Below are 14,206 nucleotides of genomic sequence, written 5' to 3'. Positions count from 1 at the left end.
TTTAAATTAATTTGAAACTTAAGAACAACATTGACTTTTGGTTTGATGCAAATATTCTTTATTGTAATAAAAGTTTACCCCAGATTGCTAAGTCTTGTGTGTGAGTGAAAGTTTTTGTTTTTTTCTCCTGCTCTTTATTTTCTGCATTGATAAAGTGCGTCACATATTTTCCTTCAACATGTTAATATGACCTTAATATTAATGACTAGAGGAGTTCCAGATAGTATGAGACCTGGAGCCAGACTGCCTGTGTTCAAATCCTGTCTCAATCATATAAAAGTTATGGAACTGTGGTACTTTTCTTACTGTCTCAGTTACTTCACTTTTAAAGTGAGGATTAGACTAATATCTACCTCAGGGTTGTTGTGAAGATTAGATGTTACTTCATTTAAAGGTCTTAGGACAGTGCTGGACAAATGATAAATGTGAGCATCATCATCATTATTATCACTTTTGTTCAACTTTAAACCTGTATTGTCACATTGTACTATTATTTTGTTTATTATGTTATCATGAATAAAAAGCATAGTTATAGAAAAGTTAAATAATATTCCCCAGGAAATAAGCTAGTAAGTGCTCTAACCAGGGTTCAAACCTAGGTCATCTCCATCTTCACTCCATACTCATAATGGAATTTATTTATTTGTTAACTTAGTTTATTTTTATTTATTTATTTATTAAAGATTGGCCCTGAGCTAACATCTGTTGCCAATCTTTTTTTCTCTTCTTCTCCCCAATGTCTCCCAGTACGTAGTTGTATATTCTAGTTATAGGTCTTTCTGCTGTAGGTAGTTCTGCTATGTGGGATGCCACCTCAGCGTGGCTTGATGAGCAGCAGTACAAGGTCCACGCCCATGATCCAAGCTTGTGAAAACCTGGGCCACCGAATTGGAGTGTGTGAATTTAACCACTTGGCGATGGGCCGGCCCCCGACATAATGGAATTTATTTATTTATTTATTAAAGATTGGCACCTGTGGTAACATCTGTTCCAATCTTTTTTTTCTTGTTCTCCCCAAACCACCCCCCCACACACTGGTACATAGTTGTATATTCTAGTTGTGAGTACCTCTGGTTGTGCTATATGGGATGCCACCTCAGCATGACCCGATGAGTGGTGCCATGTCTGCGCCCAGGATCTGAACCGGCGAAATCCTGGGCCGCCGAACTGAAGCGCATGAACTTAACCACTCAGCCATGGGGCCGGCCCTCATAATGGAATTTAGTATTTATTTTGGGGGTATCTTTGTCAAGTTTTATTATATTGACTTTGTACATGATTTAGGATGAATTCCATCTTTTCCTCTGTTCTGGAGCAGCTTAAGTAGCATAGAAACTAACACTACCTCAACCATTTGATAAAATATTCCTTGTAAAACCAGCTGGGCTCCATAATCTTTTTGGAGAGAATGCTACAGAGTCTTTTCAAAACTTTTCTCAGTGTCAGGTCAAATAGTCTTGATCCACACTTGGGGAACCATCATTTCATGAATATGTATTGTGTGCAAGGCATTGAGCTGGGGATTGTCAAGTAAAAAGACATGAATAAGTCCTCTGAAGATTATCAATTAAGGTGGAGATAGGACTTGTTCAAAAAGAGCAGATAAATAATTTATGGCAGGAAATTAAGGGTGGAAAGAAGTCTATCCTTAATCAGTTTCTGGCAAGGGTGATATTTATGGTCTAGCATGGTCCCATATTCCTCATGGAGCAGGTGGGTTTGAAATGCTTTTAAGAGTAGCTAAGATTGAGTAGAAAAAGGGGATATTTGCACCTTATTGCTTTGAAAACAGGATTTCAGAGCTCATGTATTGAGAAATTTTGAAATGCTTTTATCTGTCCTTTTCCCCTGTCTTTTTACTTGTCACAGGGAGCTACATAATGCAGAGCAATGAGAACAGACTTTGAAGCAATCCAGACTAATGTGAGTTTAAGTAAATCCCCCAAAACTGTAAGCCTCAGGTTTCCTGTTTACAGAATGGGCATGAGGAGCCCCACCTCATGACATAGCAGTGAGGAACAAGTGAGGTAAAGGATGTGAAAGTTCTCAAATAAGGCAGCTAGCTGCTCAGTTGCCCCATTCTCTCTATGAGCAACTTGTCAGTCAAAATGGCAACATTAATTGCAGCAAATCAAAACCTTTTAAAATCCCTGCTCCAGTCTTCCTATTCAGACCGATGTATTAACACTCATTACTCCACCTGCAAATCACGTGGAACTACTCCTCATTTCCAGATCTGCTGTATTCATTCATGATGTGTTCATTCACTAGCCTTTTACATAGGCTGTTCCCTATGCTTGGAATGACCTTTCCACCTTTTTTCCTTACTATGTGGAAAGGTCTTAACTTTTCTTCCAAAGCTCAAGTCCAGCATAATGTCTCCTATGAGGGATCTCCTAGGCAAAATTAGCTGCTTGTTTTTCTGGGGTTCCATAGCATTTGAACAGACCTCTTTTCCTTGCACTGCGAGCTCTCCCAAGGCTGTGGCTACAGTTTATTTATCTTTGCATATTCCTCTAGTGCCAGTCAATAGTGACTGGCTTATAGCAGATGCTTATAAGTGTTAGCTGCACGTGTGTGTATGAATAAATCTCCAAACCAAGGCTTGCAGACATCAGGTTCCCCCACATCTGTGGCATGGAGAAAACAGAAATGAATCTGTAGAAGAGTTCTTGACAGCAAAGTTGTTATTTTATACGGTGTCTTTGGAAGCCCCCAATTTTTTGCTGTTATATCTGGTGAATTCACATCAGAACAATTATCCCCGACTGAGTGATTTTAAGAGGATAGTTTATAGTCTCTAGAAACCACAAAGAGAAAGCTGTGATCTGAGAAAATTCTGCCCAGAAAGAATGTAGACACTACAATATTTAGTTACCCTAAAGAGACTTTCAAAAGGAAATTAAATTTAAGTCTGAGAGAAGCAGCTTCTTCAGGGACAGTAGGAAGAATCTTACATTCTTATGGAAAAATGAGGAAGTGAACTTTTTCTTGACCTCTTATCATAACTGGAAAAACATTTTATAAACCAAAAGATCCAAACCATTTGCCAGAGTTGAAAAGAAAAATGTCAGCTAAAAATGCCAAGTGTTTGATTGACACTTTGATATCTGGAATGCTCTGAGATTTCATTCTTTGTTTTTATGTGGTTTAGGAAGTGACCAAGGTTTCTGTGACTGCATTGATTAAATTGTTTAATTCAATAAGCATGTATCAATCATGTTCTATGTACTGAGTGCTGTGCTGGAAACAATAGACATATGTTTGATAGAAAAGAGTTGAGATTAAAAAAAGAACAAGATCTACTACTCCTTTTCCTAGAATTTCTAGTAACCATGGGCTCTCTGACACCTAGTCACTTTCCTGCCAGGAGAAATTGCAGGGGAGCTGAAGGATTACTCAGACAAGCATTGCAAATAAATTTGAGGCCACATAGGTTCCTAGAGAAGCTCTTAGGGAAGTGGCATACTCTTTCACTAAAGGCAGAATGAAATGTTGCTTCCTTCTGATTTGAAAATATCAGTCACAGAGGTGTTTAAAATCTCATTATGGAGTTGGTTCCAGTGTTTATTTGTTCTTCTTTCTACTGTGGTTATGTGTGGAGAGAAGAATGTGGAAGAAAAGATGGAATGTTTAAAAACTATTTTAAAGCTGATTCAGAGGCTACAAAGATGAGATAAGTTTGTCTTTTACTTTATTTTTAACAGTGCATATGACAAATAGGCCATGTGTGCCTGAACTGGAGTGATGTTGATGGTGGTTCCAGTCAAGTGGATAATTCATGGTCCCTGCATGTACCAGGTCCTCCAGAGGCATCAAAGATAAGGAGGACACAATTCCTGCCCATGGACAGTCTGACATCTTGCAAAATGGATAGACTGGGGTATAAATGGGAGAATAAGCTAAGTGCTGTAAGAGAGGTGCAAGTGCTGTTGGGTTAGTGAAGTGAGCAAGGTAACATATACCAGTTGGAGGCAATCAGGAAAGGTGCCATGGATGTGGCGGCATTTGAGATGGACATTGAAAAATTAGGTAATATTTTCAGTGACAGAAGGGGAGCTGTATCACTTCAGAAGTCCTGCTCTTCCAATTCACATCTCTACTGCCACCATCATCATAAGCCCCTTTTGAAGAGCAGCTGGTAGTTAGTTTGGCTGGAGTATGGTATATATTTAGGGGGTTGGGGGGTGGGGGTTGTTTGGACAAAGCAGGAAAGGTGCCTGGGGGATTTACAGTTTCAGGCAGGAGAGTCTGTACTTTAATATTCAGTGGGGGAATCTTTGAAGGTTTGAGCAGAGCATTGCAATGACTGCACATGTGCTTCGTTAATTGTAATCTGGCAGCTTGGAGTAGTGTGAACTCATTTTTAATTGCCTGAGCAGATAGCAATGGAAAGATTGTCACAGTTGTCCAGTAAGATGCAATGAAACTGTAGAATGAGCAAGGTCAAGGGACTCAAGTGAAGAGTTCTTAGACTTGACTCCAGAAGATGATGTACAAAGGGAAGAATAGATAAATTGGACCTCATCAAAATTAAAAACTTTTTACTCTGAAAGATCTTCTTAAGAAGATGAAAAGACAGACTATAGAATGGAAGAAAATATTTGCAAATCACATATCTGACAAAGGGCTAGTATCTAGAATATATGGAGAACTCTCAAAACTCAAGTAAAAAAAATGGGTAAAAGACATAAATAGACATTCACCGAAGAGGATATACTGATGGTAAATAAGCATATGAAAAGACATTCAGCATAGTTAGCCATCAGGGAAGTGCAAATTGAACACACCATGAGTTACCACTGAACAACCATGAGAATGTCTGAAGCAAAAATAGTGACAACACCAAATGTTGTCAAGAATGTGGAGAAACTGGATCATTCATCCACTGCTGATGGGAACACTAAATGGCACAGTCACTCTGGAAAAGAATATGGTAGTTTCTTATAAAACTATATGTGCAATTTTCAACCCTTTACAAGTTCAGGAAAATGATATTCACATAAAAATGAGCAACAGAAAAGTATTGAGGTCAAATGCCATACAGAGGTACTATAAGAAAAAAGGCAGTAAAAGGCAGAACATCCTTACTAACAATGAAAGCATGCTAGAAGGACATGCTCCAAAAATGCGTCTGTAAGATTAATTTGCAAAACAAATTAAGAGACATTCAGAAAATTATACAGGGTGTGAAAGAATAACACAAATCAGAATTAGAAAAACTCAGAAATGAAATGACAGAATTCAACAAATAATTAGAAATAAAATAATTAAAAATAAAATCATAATTTTAGAAAGGAAGGATAAATTAGGGGGAATAAGAAAATACATCAAATAAAAGAGAAAAGATGGAAAATTTTAAAATGTAAAAGGAAATGTAAAAGAGATAGAAACAAAGTTACAAACATTGAAGATAAGCAAAGAAGATCCAACACACACATAAGGGTCTTTGAAGACAATAATGAATGAAGAAAAAAATAGTAAAATTATAATTGAGAAAATTTTGCCAAAATAAAAACAATTGAAAAAATAAACTTTATCCTAAAAATATTGATCTAGAATGGCCAGCATAAGATACATTCTGGTAAAAATTACTGGCCTCTAAAGAAAGAGAAAAAATCCTTTGTCTATCTAGACAACATTAGTATATTACTTGTAAGATAATGAAAATTAGATTATCTTTAGACTTTTGACAGTAATGCTGTATAAGGAATAACATATTAAAGATCCTCAGAGAAAGAAAATCTTAGCCAAGAATTTTATATCCAGAAAAGCTGACCTTTAAAAATATAAAAAGACAACGACAATCATGGGCATGCAGGAATTTGGGGAATATTGTTCCCATGAGCCCTCCCAAGGAATCTGCTAAAGAATTTGTTTCAGTGAGACCTTCCTAAGATTCTACTAGAAAATCGCTTTGGGTTTACAACTGAAATGACTAGAGAGACAGCTATGTAGGAATGGTGGTGAGCAGGAAGTAGTTATTAAATGAGGGCCAAAAGGGAACAATATTACTATGTAATGACTTATGATTTCACAGTGTAGACTTAGTAAAACTAGAAAACAGAATGTAGAGGAAGGAGAGAGCAATTGGGGGGAAAAAAAAACAACCCAAACCAAACCAAAGCCACCAGACAACTGTTTCAGTAATCGTAAATAATGCTGATGGTATTAGTGTTGTTCTTCTGAGACTGATGTCTTACAAGCCCCTCTTCCATCTCTGTCTGTCTCTGTCTCTCATGTATGGCAGCCACCCCAGTTCTTAACTCTAAAACCTCCTCCAAGTCCTTTCTTCCTTTTGCTGCTTATCTTCCCATTTTATTCATTTCTTTTCTGCTATTATCGTTTGGCCCCTTTCAACCTGAATCGAACAATCCATTTTCAGTTTTTCTTCCCTGTCATTACTTCAAAAGCCTAGAATCAAATCTATGAAATACAAAATTCTCCTTACCAGATAGAGGAGAGGAGGAAGCTGTGAATACATCATTTATTACTATTTTGTGACATCTCTTAAGAAGTTATGTTATTAATATGATCCGTATTGATGCCTAATTTTAATATTAGATTTCTTGTATTTCTGTATTCCTGTCCTTTTTTTCTTTATACTCATTTACTGTGGTTAAATTTGTTTCAAATAATAACTGCACAGTTGTTTATATATTTTATCCCTTCTATATTGGTGCTGCCTATGTAATCATTTTTTAATTATCTCTTTCTAGGAGACACATTTCCTAGGTAGACTAACTTCCTATTTCTAGATTGGAAAATATTAAAAGGATCACTTAGCGAAGAATTGGTTTATATGCCATATTATTAGGTCATGGCTTCTGTTCTGTCCAGAAATTTATATATAACAATATATTTTAGAATCTCTCTTCTAGACCATGACTGATATCTAATATTCTTGGTCAACTAGTGTTGTAGTTTTCCTGTGGAGCCTGGACTTTTGCATTTACGTGGGCTGAAAGGGGAAGGCGCATATATGTGGAGAAGTAGAGAAATATTGGTTAAGAAGCAAGGACAAGTCTCTTGATCTTGCCCTGTGGCATTTTCCATATTTACTTGTCTGCACTTGTAAAATGTAAAAAGGATAGATCCGGATTTCTTTCTGTGCTTTTGGAAGTTTTGTCAGATGAGGCTGAGGTGGAGGCTAGAGTGAGGCATCTGGATTCAGCATCATTATGATTTTCTTTGAGAGTCCTCTGGGAGAACAAGAGGCTTTTCCTCGGGCAGGGAATGACAAGGCTCTGGGCTTTCCTAAAGCTGACTAAATTTTGTGCGCACAAACTTATTCTCCACGTTACTTTGCTGCCACCAGAAGATCAGGCTTTGCCCTTTGAAGAAGCAGTAAGGGGTGTTGCTGATGAGAGCCAAGTACAAAAGCAGGGTAGGAGTAAATGCCCAGAAGCAGCCAGCCTTATTCGGTCATTGAAAAGATGAAATGAGAGGTTTGTAAAGGGAGTCAGTGTCCCGCAAATGCATTATTATTATTATTACTAGTAATAATAACTTGATAGAAGGGTAGATGCTCTGTACCTTAGCACAAAGTACATTGGAAATGATTTCCAATCCACCCGACTTTCTCCAGTGTAGTGATATTTCCTGGTCTGGGATTTATATATGCTCCTCAATAATTTTTTATTGTATTCCTTCGTTTTTCTGATATAAATTCTTTTTTTTTTTTTTAAAGATTGGCACCTGAGCTAACAACTGTTGCCAATCTTCTTTTTTTCTTTTTTTCTTCTTCTTCTTCTCCCCAAAGCCCCCCAGTACACAGGTGTATATTCTAGTTGTAGGTCCCTCTGGTTGTGCTATGTGCGACGCCACCTCAGCATGGCCTGATGAGCGGTGCCATGTCCTTGCCCACGATCTGAACCGGCAAAACCCTAGGCTGACGAAGTGGAGTGTGCAGACTTAACCACTCGGCCACGGGGCTAGCCCCTCTAATATAAATTCTTTAATTTAAAAAGACACATTTCTCGGTTGATTATACACTCTCCCCTAAAATCTTGCTCACATTAGTTAACAGAAATCATTTAGAATGTTTGTTTTATGTACTAACATGGTCAAAGGACAGGAAAGGAAATCAGCACAAGAAGTTATAAGATTAGCAAACAAAAAACATGAGAAAACATTCATTTCCATGAATGATTTAAAAAATAAATAAGAATTCCAATAATGATTCTATTGGAGCAGTAATTCCTAAATAAATATTTTGAATGAAGTAGTAGTTAATGTTTAATAAGTAAAGATATTAAATGAATAATACCCACCAAGAGTGAGAATGTGGTAAAATACATTAGTAACGATAGTGTGTCTGTGTTTGATTTCTTTTTGCTGAATGAAAATAGCTTTTTTTTCTGATTATAAAAGTAAAGAGTCACATAGAAAATTCAAATGTCAGGACTTTGTAAAAGGAAAAATAAAAGTGAGTCCAGATCTCTCCCTCCAGAGGAAACCCCTGATGGCATTTGGGTGTGTGTCTGTTTAAACAGCTTCCCACAAAGATAAACACGACATCAGATTAGTGAGATAATGTTATATGTGCTGTTCTGCAACCTGAACGTGGAGGTACCATGTTTGATTTAGCCAGCCATGAAGGGAAGGACGCAGCTTCCTTGCGTTTTCTAGCTATAGTAAACCACTCTAAGATGTAGGTCCTTGAGTCTCTGTTCATCCACACTTGACAAAGCACTTCCTGGAAGAAATTATTATAAGTAGAACATCTAGCAAAGAATACATAGATTTTAAATTTTGAACCATACAGGCAGAATACATTCCAGAAATACAGAAATTCCCATTCTAGTAACTGCCATCCACTGTCATCTCACACCCTTTCCAATATTTGATATTGTCAATATGTATTTTTAAAATTTTGACAATGAGAGATAAAAAGATCTCATTCTTACACATTTTTTGATTATTACTGAGATTCATTATTTTTTCACATTTTTTTGCTATTGGCATTTTGCTAGTTATGAGTTACCTACTGATTGATTACTCTCACTAACTTCTCAATTGGGATGCTTGCTTCCTCTTAGTTTTTAGAGCTTACTGTATATTGGGGATATTAAGTCTTTGTCACATATGTTGAAAATATTTTCCCAGCTGATCATTGCTTTTCAATTTTGTTTAAAGTATCTAAACATTTTTTTTTTTGCCATAGGTAGATTTTAAAAATGTCAGTAACCAATAGTTTCTGGATTTTATGTTATGCTTAAAAAGACCTTCTCCTCTCATATTTGTACAGAGGATATGTGGGTGGTCATTTTGCAATATATAAAAGTGGGGGAAAACCAGAAACTCGAGGTATACCCTAAAGAAATCACGACAAAACAAAAAATTCTGAGCTTATCTGGTGAAGAAGAATTGAACTAGATAAATTTTGAAGCTTTTTATCTATTCTGGGATGGTATGCAATCAATACACAGAAGAAAGCTTTCACAGATTAAAAAAATATGTATTAAGTACCAGGTACTCTCCTAGGTTTTGATTCAGAGAAAAAAAGACAATGATTCTGAAAATAAAGTAAAATTGCCCCTGTCCGCCAAGAGCTCACAGATGACAATAGTCTCATCTGTACAGTCGACCTTCTGTATCCCTGGATGCGGAACTCGCAGATACCGAGGACTGACTGAGGGACTTGAGCATCCGCGAATTTCGGCATCCGAGGGGTGTCCTGAAACTAGTATTTCGTGGGCACTCAGAGATGGACTGTGCAAAGGACTGTAGAACCCTAGGATCTTCCTTCCGTCTTATTCTACTCTGAAACCACAAGAGAAACAATGGGCAAATGCTAAAAAATCCTGATTTCTTGAAAAAAAAAATTCTTGTGCTTTCAAGAAAACATTGTTTAAAAGAGCGCCATTCTCCCCTTCTGCATCTACATTCACGGCTACCCCCCTGCGAGAAGACACTGATGCCTTCGAGACACTGGCTGGGCTGTACTTACTAAACCTGTGATCATGTTTCATGCCAGAAAAATGTTTTCAAAACATCTGCACTATTTAACCAGTCAAGATGTTTTGTGAAAAATATTTGTGAAGGCTTCCATCAGGAGGTACGCATTCATTTGAAGTAATGGATGAAAATATTTGAAAATATTTGGTCATCTTAACTCTGCGTGCGCATGTGTTTCGAATGTGTGTGCATGAATGTTCATATGCTCATATGAACAGTAGAATTCCATATGCAATTATGTTTTTAGGCTAATACACTTAGTGTATTTGATTTTGTAAGGGAGAATAGCAGACATTAAGGATAGGAACTAAGATCTACTTTATAATGAGAGAAATAATAATAGTCCCTTATTATTTTAATAGGATTTTAGAAATTTTACCTTTATTATTCAGCCTTCACAAAAAGCCTGTGAAATAAGCATCAATAATTTCATCTTACATAATGAAAAAAATTGTGATGTAGTGTGATTAGTTGATTGAAGCTTCTTAGGTTAGTAAATATCAAAGATGAAGACAAAACCCCAAGTTCATTGCTTTTTCCACCAGAATACAGCTGCCCCAATGCTAAAGGCCTGTGTAACCTGTAAAAGGAGGATTAGCAAGTTAGTTCCTAGTTATCCATGGTGAATCTAATGAGATGCTAGCAGCTCACACAGGCCCTGCTTGCAGAAACTATGCTCTCTCTGTCATGCTTGCCTCCGCACAATGTGGTAGGAATAACATGTGCTTTGGAGTCAAGTTCAATCCTGGGTTTGAATTCCAGTTCAGCCACTTATTAGCTGTGCATATTTGTACCCAGACGCCCTGCCTTGTCTTCACCTAGGAACATCGGTAGTGATAATACACACGATAGAGAGTTTTGTGATATCTGTGGCACATAGTGTGCTCAAGAATCACCCAGATGGACATTACTTGGACTCGCCTGGGATGGTGTCAAAAAATACAAAATGATTTGGGGAACCCTAGGGTTATAGGGAATGGGGCCCTGGCCATAATGACAAGAGCCAATAAGAGTCAGTTTTGAGCCCTGTGTTAACTCACCTGCAAAGAATTGGTATTTGGCCATAGTTAGATTCATCTCTTTTATCTCTGATCCTCATATCCCCTTATGTCCCAGGAGGTATTACATTAAGAAGAAAGAAATGAGGAGCCTTGAGAACATGAGAGAAGTGTAGGAATGGCATTGATGAGCCTTTTTTTTACAACACTTGAGATGGATTTTCCTAATCCTTTTTTTTTCTTTTTTCACCCTCTATAGCTGATGGTGTCTGTGTCTTTAAATGCTTACTCAACAGAGACACCGAATGTTGCCGTGTGGGGAAGGAGTCCATTTTGATTACTCTGGGCTACAACAGTGCTTTGCTGAAGTTTGAGTCTCAAGCTGGTAAGTTTTGTGCCTGTGCTGACCCCCTTGTCTTTTCGAAAGACAAATCTTCTGATTGGTTGACTTTTGGCTGTGACTGATTAGGGGAGTTTTGGCAGCATGTTTCCTGATGTGAGTTGTCATCAATTGATACAATGATTTAAAACTGGTTCTGGTGCTTACTTGATACCATGGCTGGAGAATAACCAGCCTTTTCCTAGACTATGAGAACATTTTTATTCTTAGCCCCCCTTTTGGTCTTCCTTCATCCAAAGCTGCAGGTGAGGCTACCAAGGATTGTCCAGCTCTTCATCACTGCTGTTGACTCTCTTTGAATATGAGGTTGTTTGCAGAAATGTGATTTTCGGTTTGAGTGTCAATCAGAATGATTTCATCCTGTTTTTGTCTTTATTTATTTATTGTTTTTTTTTGCTGAGGAAGATTCTCCCTGAGCTAACATTCATGCCAATCTTCCTGTATTTTTTAGAATGTGGGCTGCCAGCACAGCATGGCTGCCAACGAATGGTGTAGGTCCACACCTGGGAACTGAACCTGGGCTGCTGATGCAGAGTGCATTGAACTTAACCATGAGGCCACTGGGGCTGGCCCCTGTTTTTGCCTTTAAATCATTTGTTGAACATTTTTAGACTTTGGACAGCAAATGCCAGGCAAAAGGGAGGTAAAGTCAAGTAGAACTAGGACTCTTTTAAGAAAGCACTAAAAGGCACTGTGGAAGATTTCTAGCTTGATAAAGAAAATTACGGAGAACAATGCCTTGAGTCTACCTTAGGTGGTCAATTGTCATTTCTTTAACTCAGACATAAATTGTTCCATCTTACTTATGGTGTTAATCCAGACAATGTAAAGTGTTGGCAATGGTATGTATTTTCCTCTTGTTGGCTAAAATGGTTAACCTGGTTTCTTGTATCTAAACTGACTCTGGAGTAAGCCAGAACTAGGAACTTGTTTTATCACACATCTATCCATCATTTTATTCATCCATCAGTTCATCTTATTTTTATGATGCATTTCAGAGTAAATTATAATAACCAGCACATTTCACTGCCGTATACTTCAACCTGCATGTCATTAACTAGAATTCAAAATTTATGTTTCTCATTTTTTTTCTATTGAGGTTAAATTTGCATACATTGAAGTGCACAAATCTTAATACCATCATTCCTAAAAGTTACCTCATACCTTTTCCCAATCGCTTCTTACTCCTGTCCTTCCAGAGATAATCATTGTTCTGGTTTTTATCCCACCATAGGTTAGCTTTGTCTTTTCTAGAACTTCCTATAAATATAATCATTTAGTATACACTCTCTTTGATAAGGTCACTCAGCATGTTATGAGATTCATCCACATTGTTGCAAGTATTTCTTTGTTCATTTATTTGTGACTAAGTAATAGTCACAATTTGTTTATCCATTCTCATTGTGATGGACACTGAGACTGTCTCCAGGTTTTGGCTATGATGAATGAGACTGCTATAAATATTCTCATACCAATCTTTTTGTATATATATATTTCATTTCTCTTGGATCAATAGGAGTAAAGTTTCTGGGTCTTAGAGTAAATGTATGCTTAGTTTTATAATAAATAGCCAAAATTTTTTCTAAAGTGGTTGTACCATTTTACACTCCCACCAATAACGGATGAGAGTTCTGGTTGCTCCACACCTGTGCTAACGTTTGATCTTTCAGTCTTTTTCATTTTTTCCCTTCTGATGGATGTGTAGCTGTATCTTGTTGTAGTTTAATTTACATTTTCCTGATACTTAGTTATCTTAAGCACTTTTTCATGTGCTTATGAATTCAAATTGTTTGCCTCCTACTAATTGGTTGTTTATCTATGGAGTTGTTGTTTTTTATATATCCAGGCTACCAGGCATTTAACAGATATGTAATTTATGGATGTTATTTCCTAGTTTGTAGCTTGCCTATTCATTTGCATAATGATGTCTTATGTTGAGCAGAAGTTCTAAAATTTGATGAAGTCCAGTTTTTCATATTTTCTTTTTTGTGTATTGCATTCTGTGTCCTAAGAACACTTTGCCTACCCTCAAATACTGAATGATTTCTCCTATATTTTCTTCTAGAAGTTTTATAGCTTCAGCTTTTATATTTTAGGTATGCAATCTATCTTAATTATTTTTATAGGGTGTGAAGCATGGGGCCAAAGATTATTCTTACACCATATGGATCTCCATTTATTCTAGCACTGTTTGTCAAAAAGACTTTTGCAAGTCAAATGACTGTACACACACTTCGTCTATTTTGGAGCTTTCTGTTCTGTTCCATTGATTATCCATATGCCAGTGTCACATTGTCTGGATTACCTCTAAAGTAACACTTGAAGTCAGAGTTTAAGTCCTTCAACTTTGTTCTTCTTTGTCAAGATTGTTCTGGATATTCTTGCTTCTTTGCATTTGCGTATACATTTTATAATTAAGTTGTCAATTTCTGCAAAAGTGCTTGGTCCAATCTGATTGAGATTGGTCAATTGGGTGAGAATTGTCATTTTAACACTATTAAGTCTTTCAATCATTGGTGAGCTGAAGACAGCTCATACTAAATCACAAGACAAGATTATTAAATTTTCAGGCATTTGATGGCTTGAAATTGGCTAGGGTGGGAGAATTTACACCACAGAAATTGGCAACCTCCGCAAACAGGGGCCCTTTTTGTTTTGTGGGTGGAGTCAGTTGTTAAATGTTTACCAGAATGCCATTGCTTGCTTCCAGTCCAAGAATATGGTATTTCTCTCCATTTATTTAGGTCTTTAATTTTTCCCCAGAAGGGGAATGTTTTGTAGTTTTCGGTGTAGAGGTCATACACAACTTTTGACAAGTTTATCCCTAAATATTTTATGTTTTAGAATC

The 14,206-nt window shown here is 37.0% G+C and overlaps 1 protein-coding gene across 4 annotated transcripts in view; it reads left to right on the top strand.

The window, feature by feature from the left end:
• The window catches only part of LOC106824262 (histone-arginine methyltransferase CARM1-like), a 255,969-nt gene that overhangs the window by 89,308 nt on the left and 152,455 nt on the right, over positions 1-14,206 (top strand). For all 4 annotated transcript variants that reach the window (XM_070495701.1, XM_070495700.1, XM_044756825.2 and 1 more), the window contains exon 2: positions 11,218-11,343. In XM_070495701.1, coding sequence (XP_070351802.1) covers positions 11,218-11,343 — 126 coding nt within the window. The remainder of the gene's footprint in view (positions 1-11,217; positions 11,344-14,206) is intronic.

Source organism: Equus asinus, chromosome 23 (genome assembly GCF_041296235.1).
Source record: "Equus asinus isolate D_3611 breed Donkey chromosome 23, EquAss-T2T_v2, whole genome shotgun sequence".
NCBI classification, from domain to species: domain Eukaryota; kingdom Metazoa; phylum Chordata; class Mammalia; order Perissodactyla; family Equidae; genus Equus; species Equus asinus.
The sequence above is the reverse complement of the archived record's forward strand: the minus strand, read 5'-3'. Positions and strand labels throughout refer to the sequence as shown.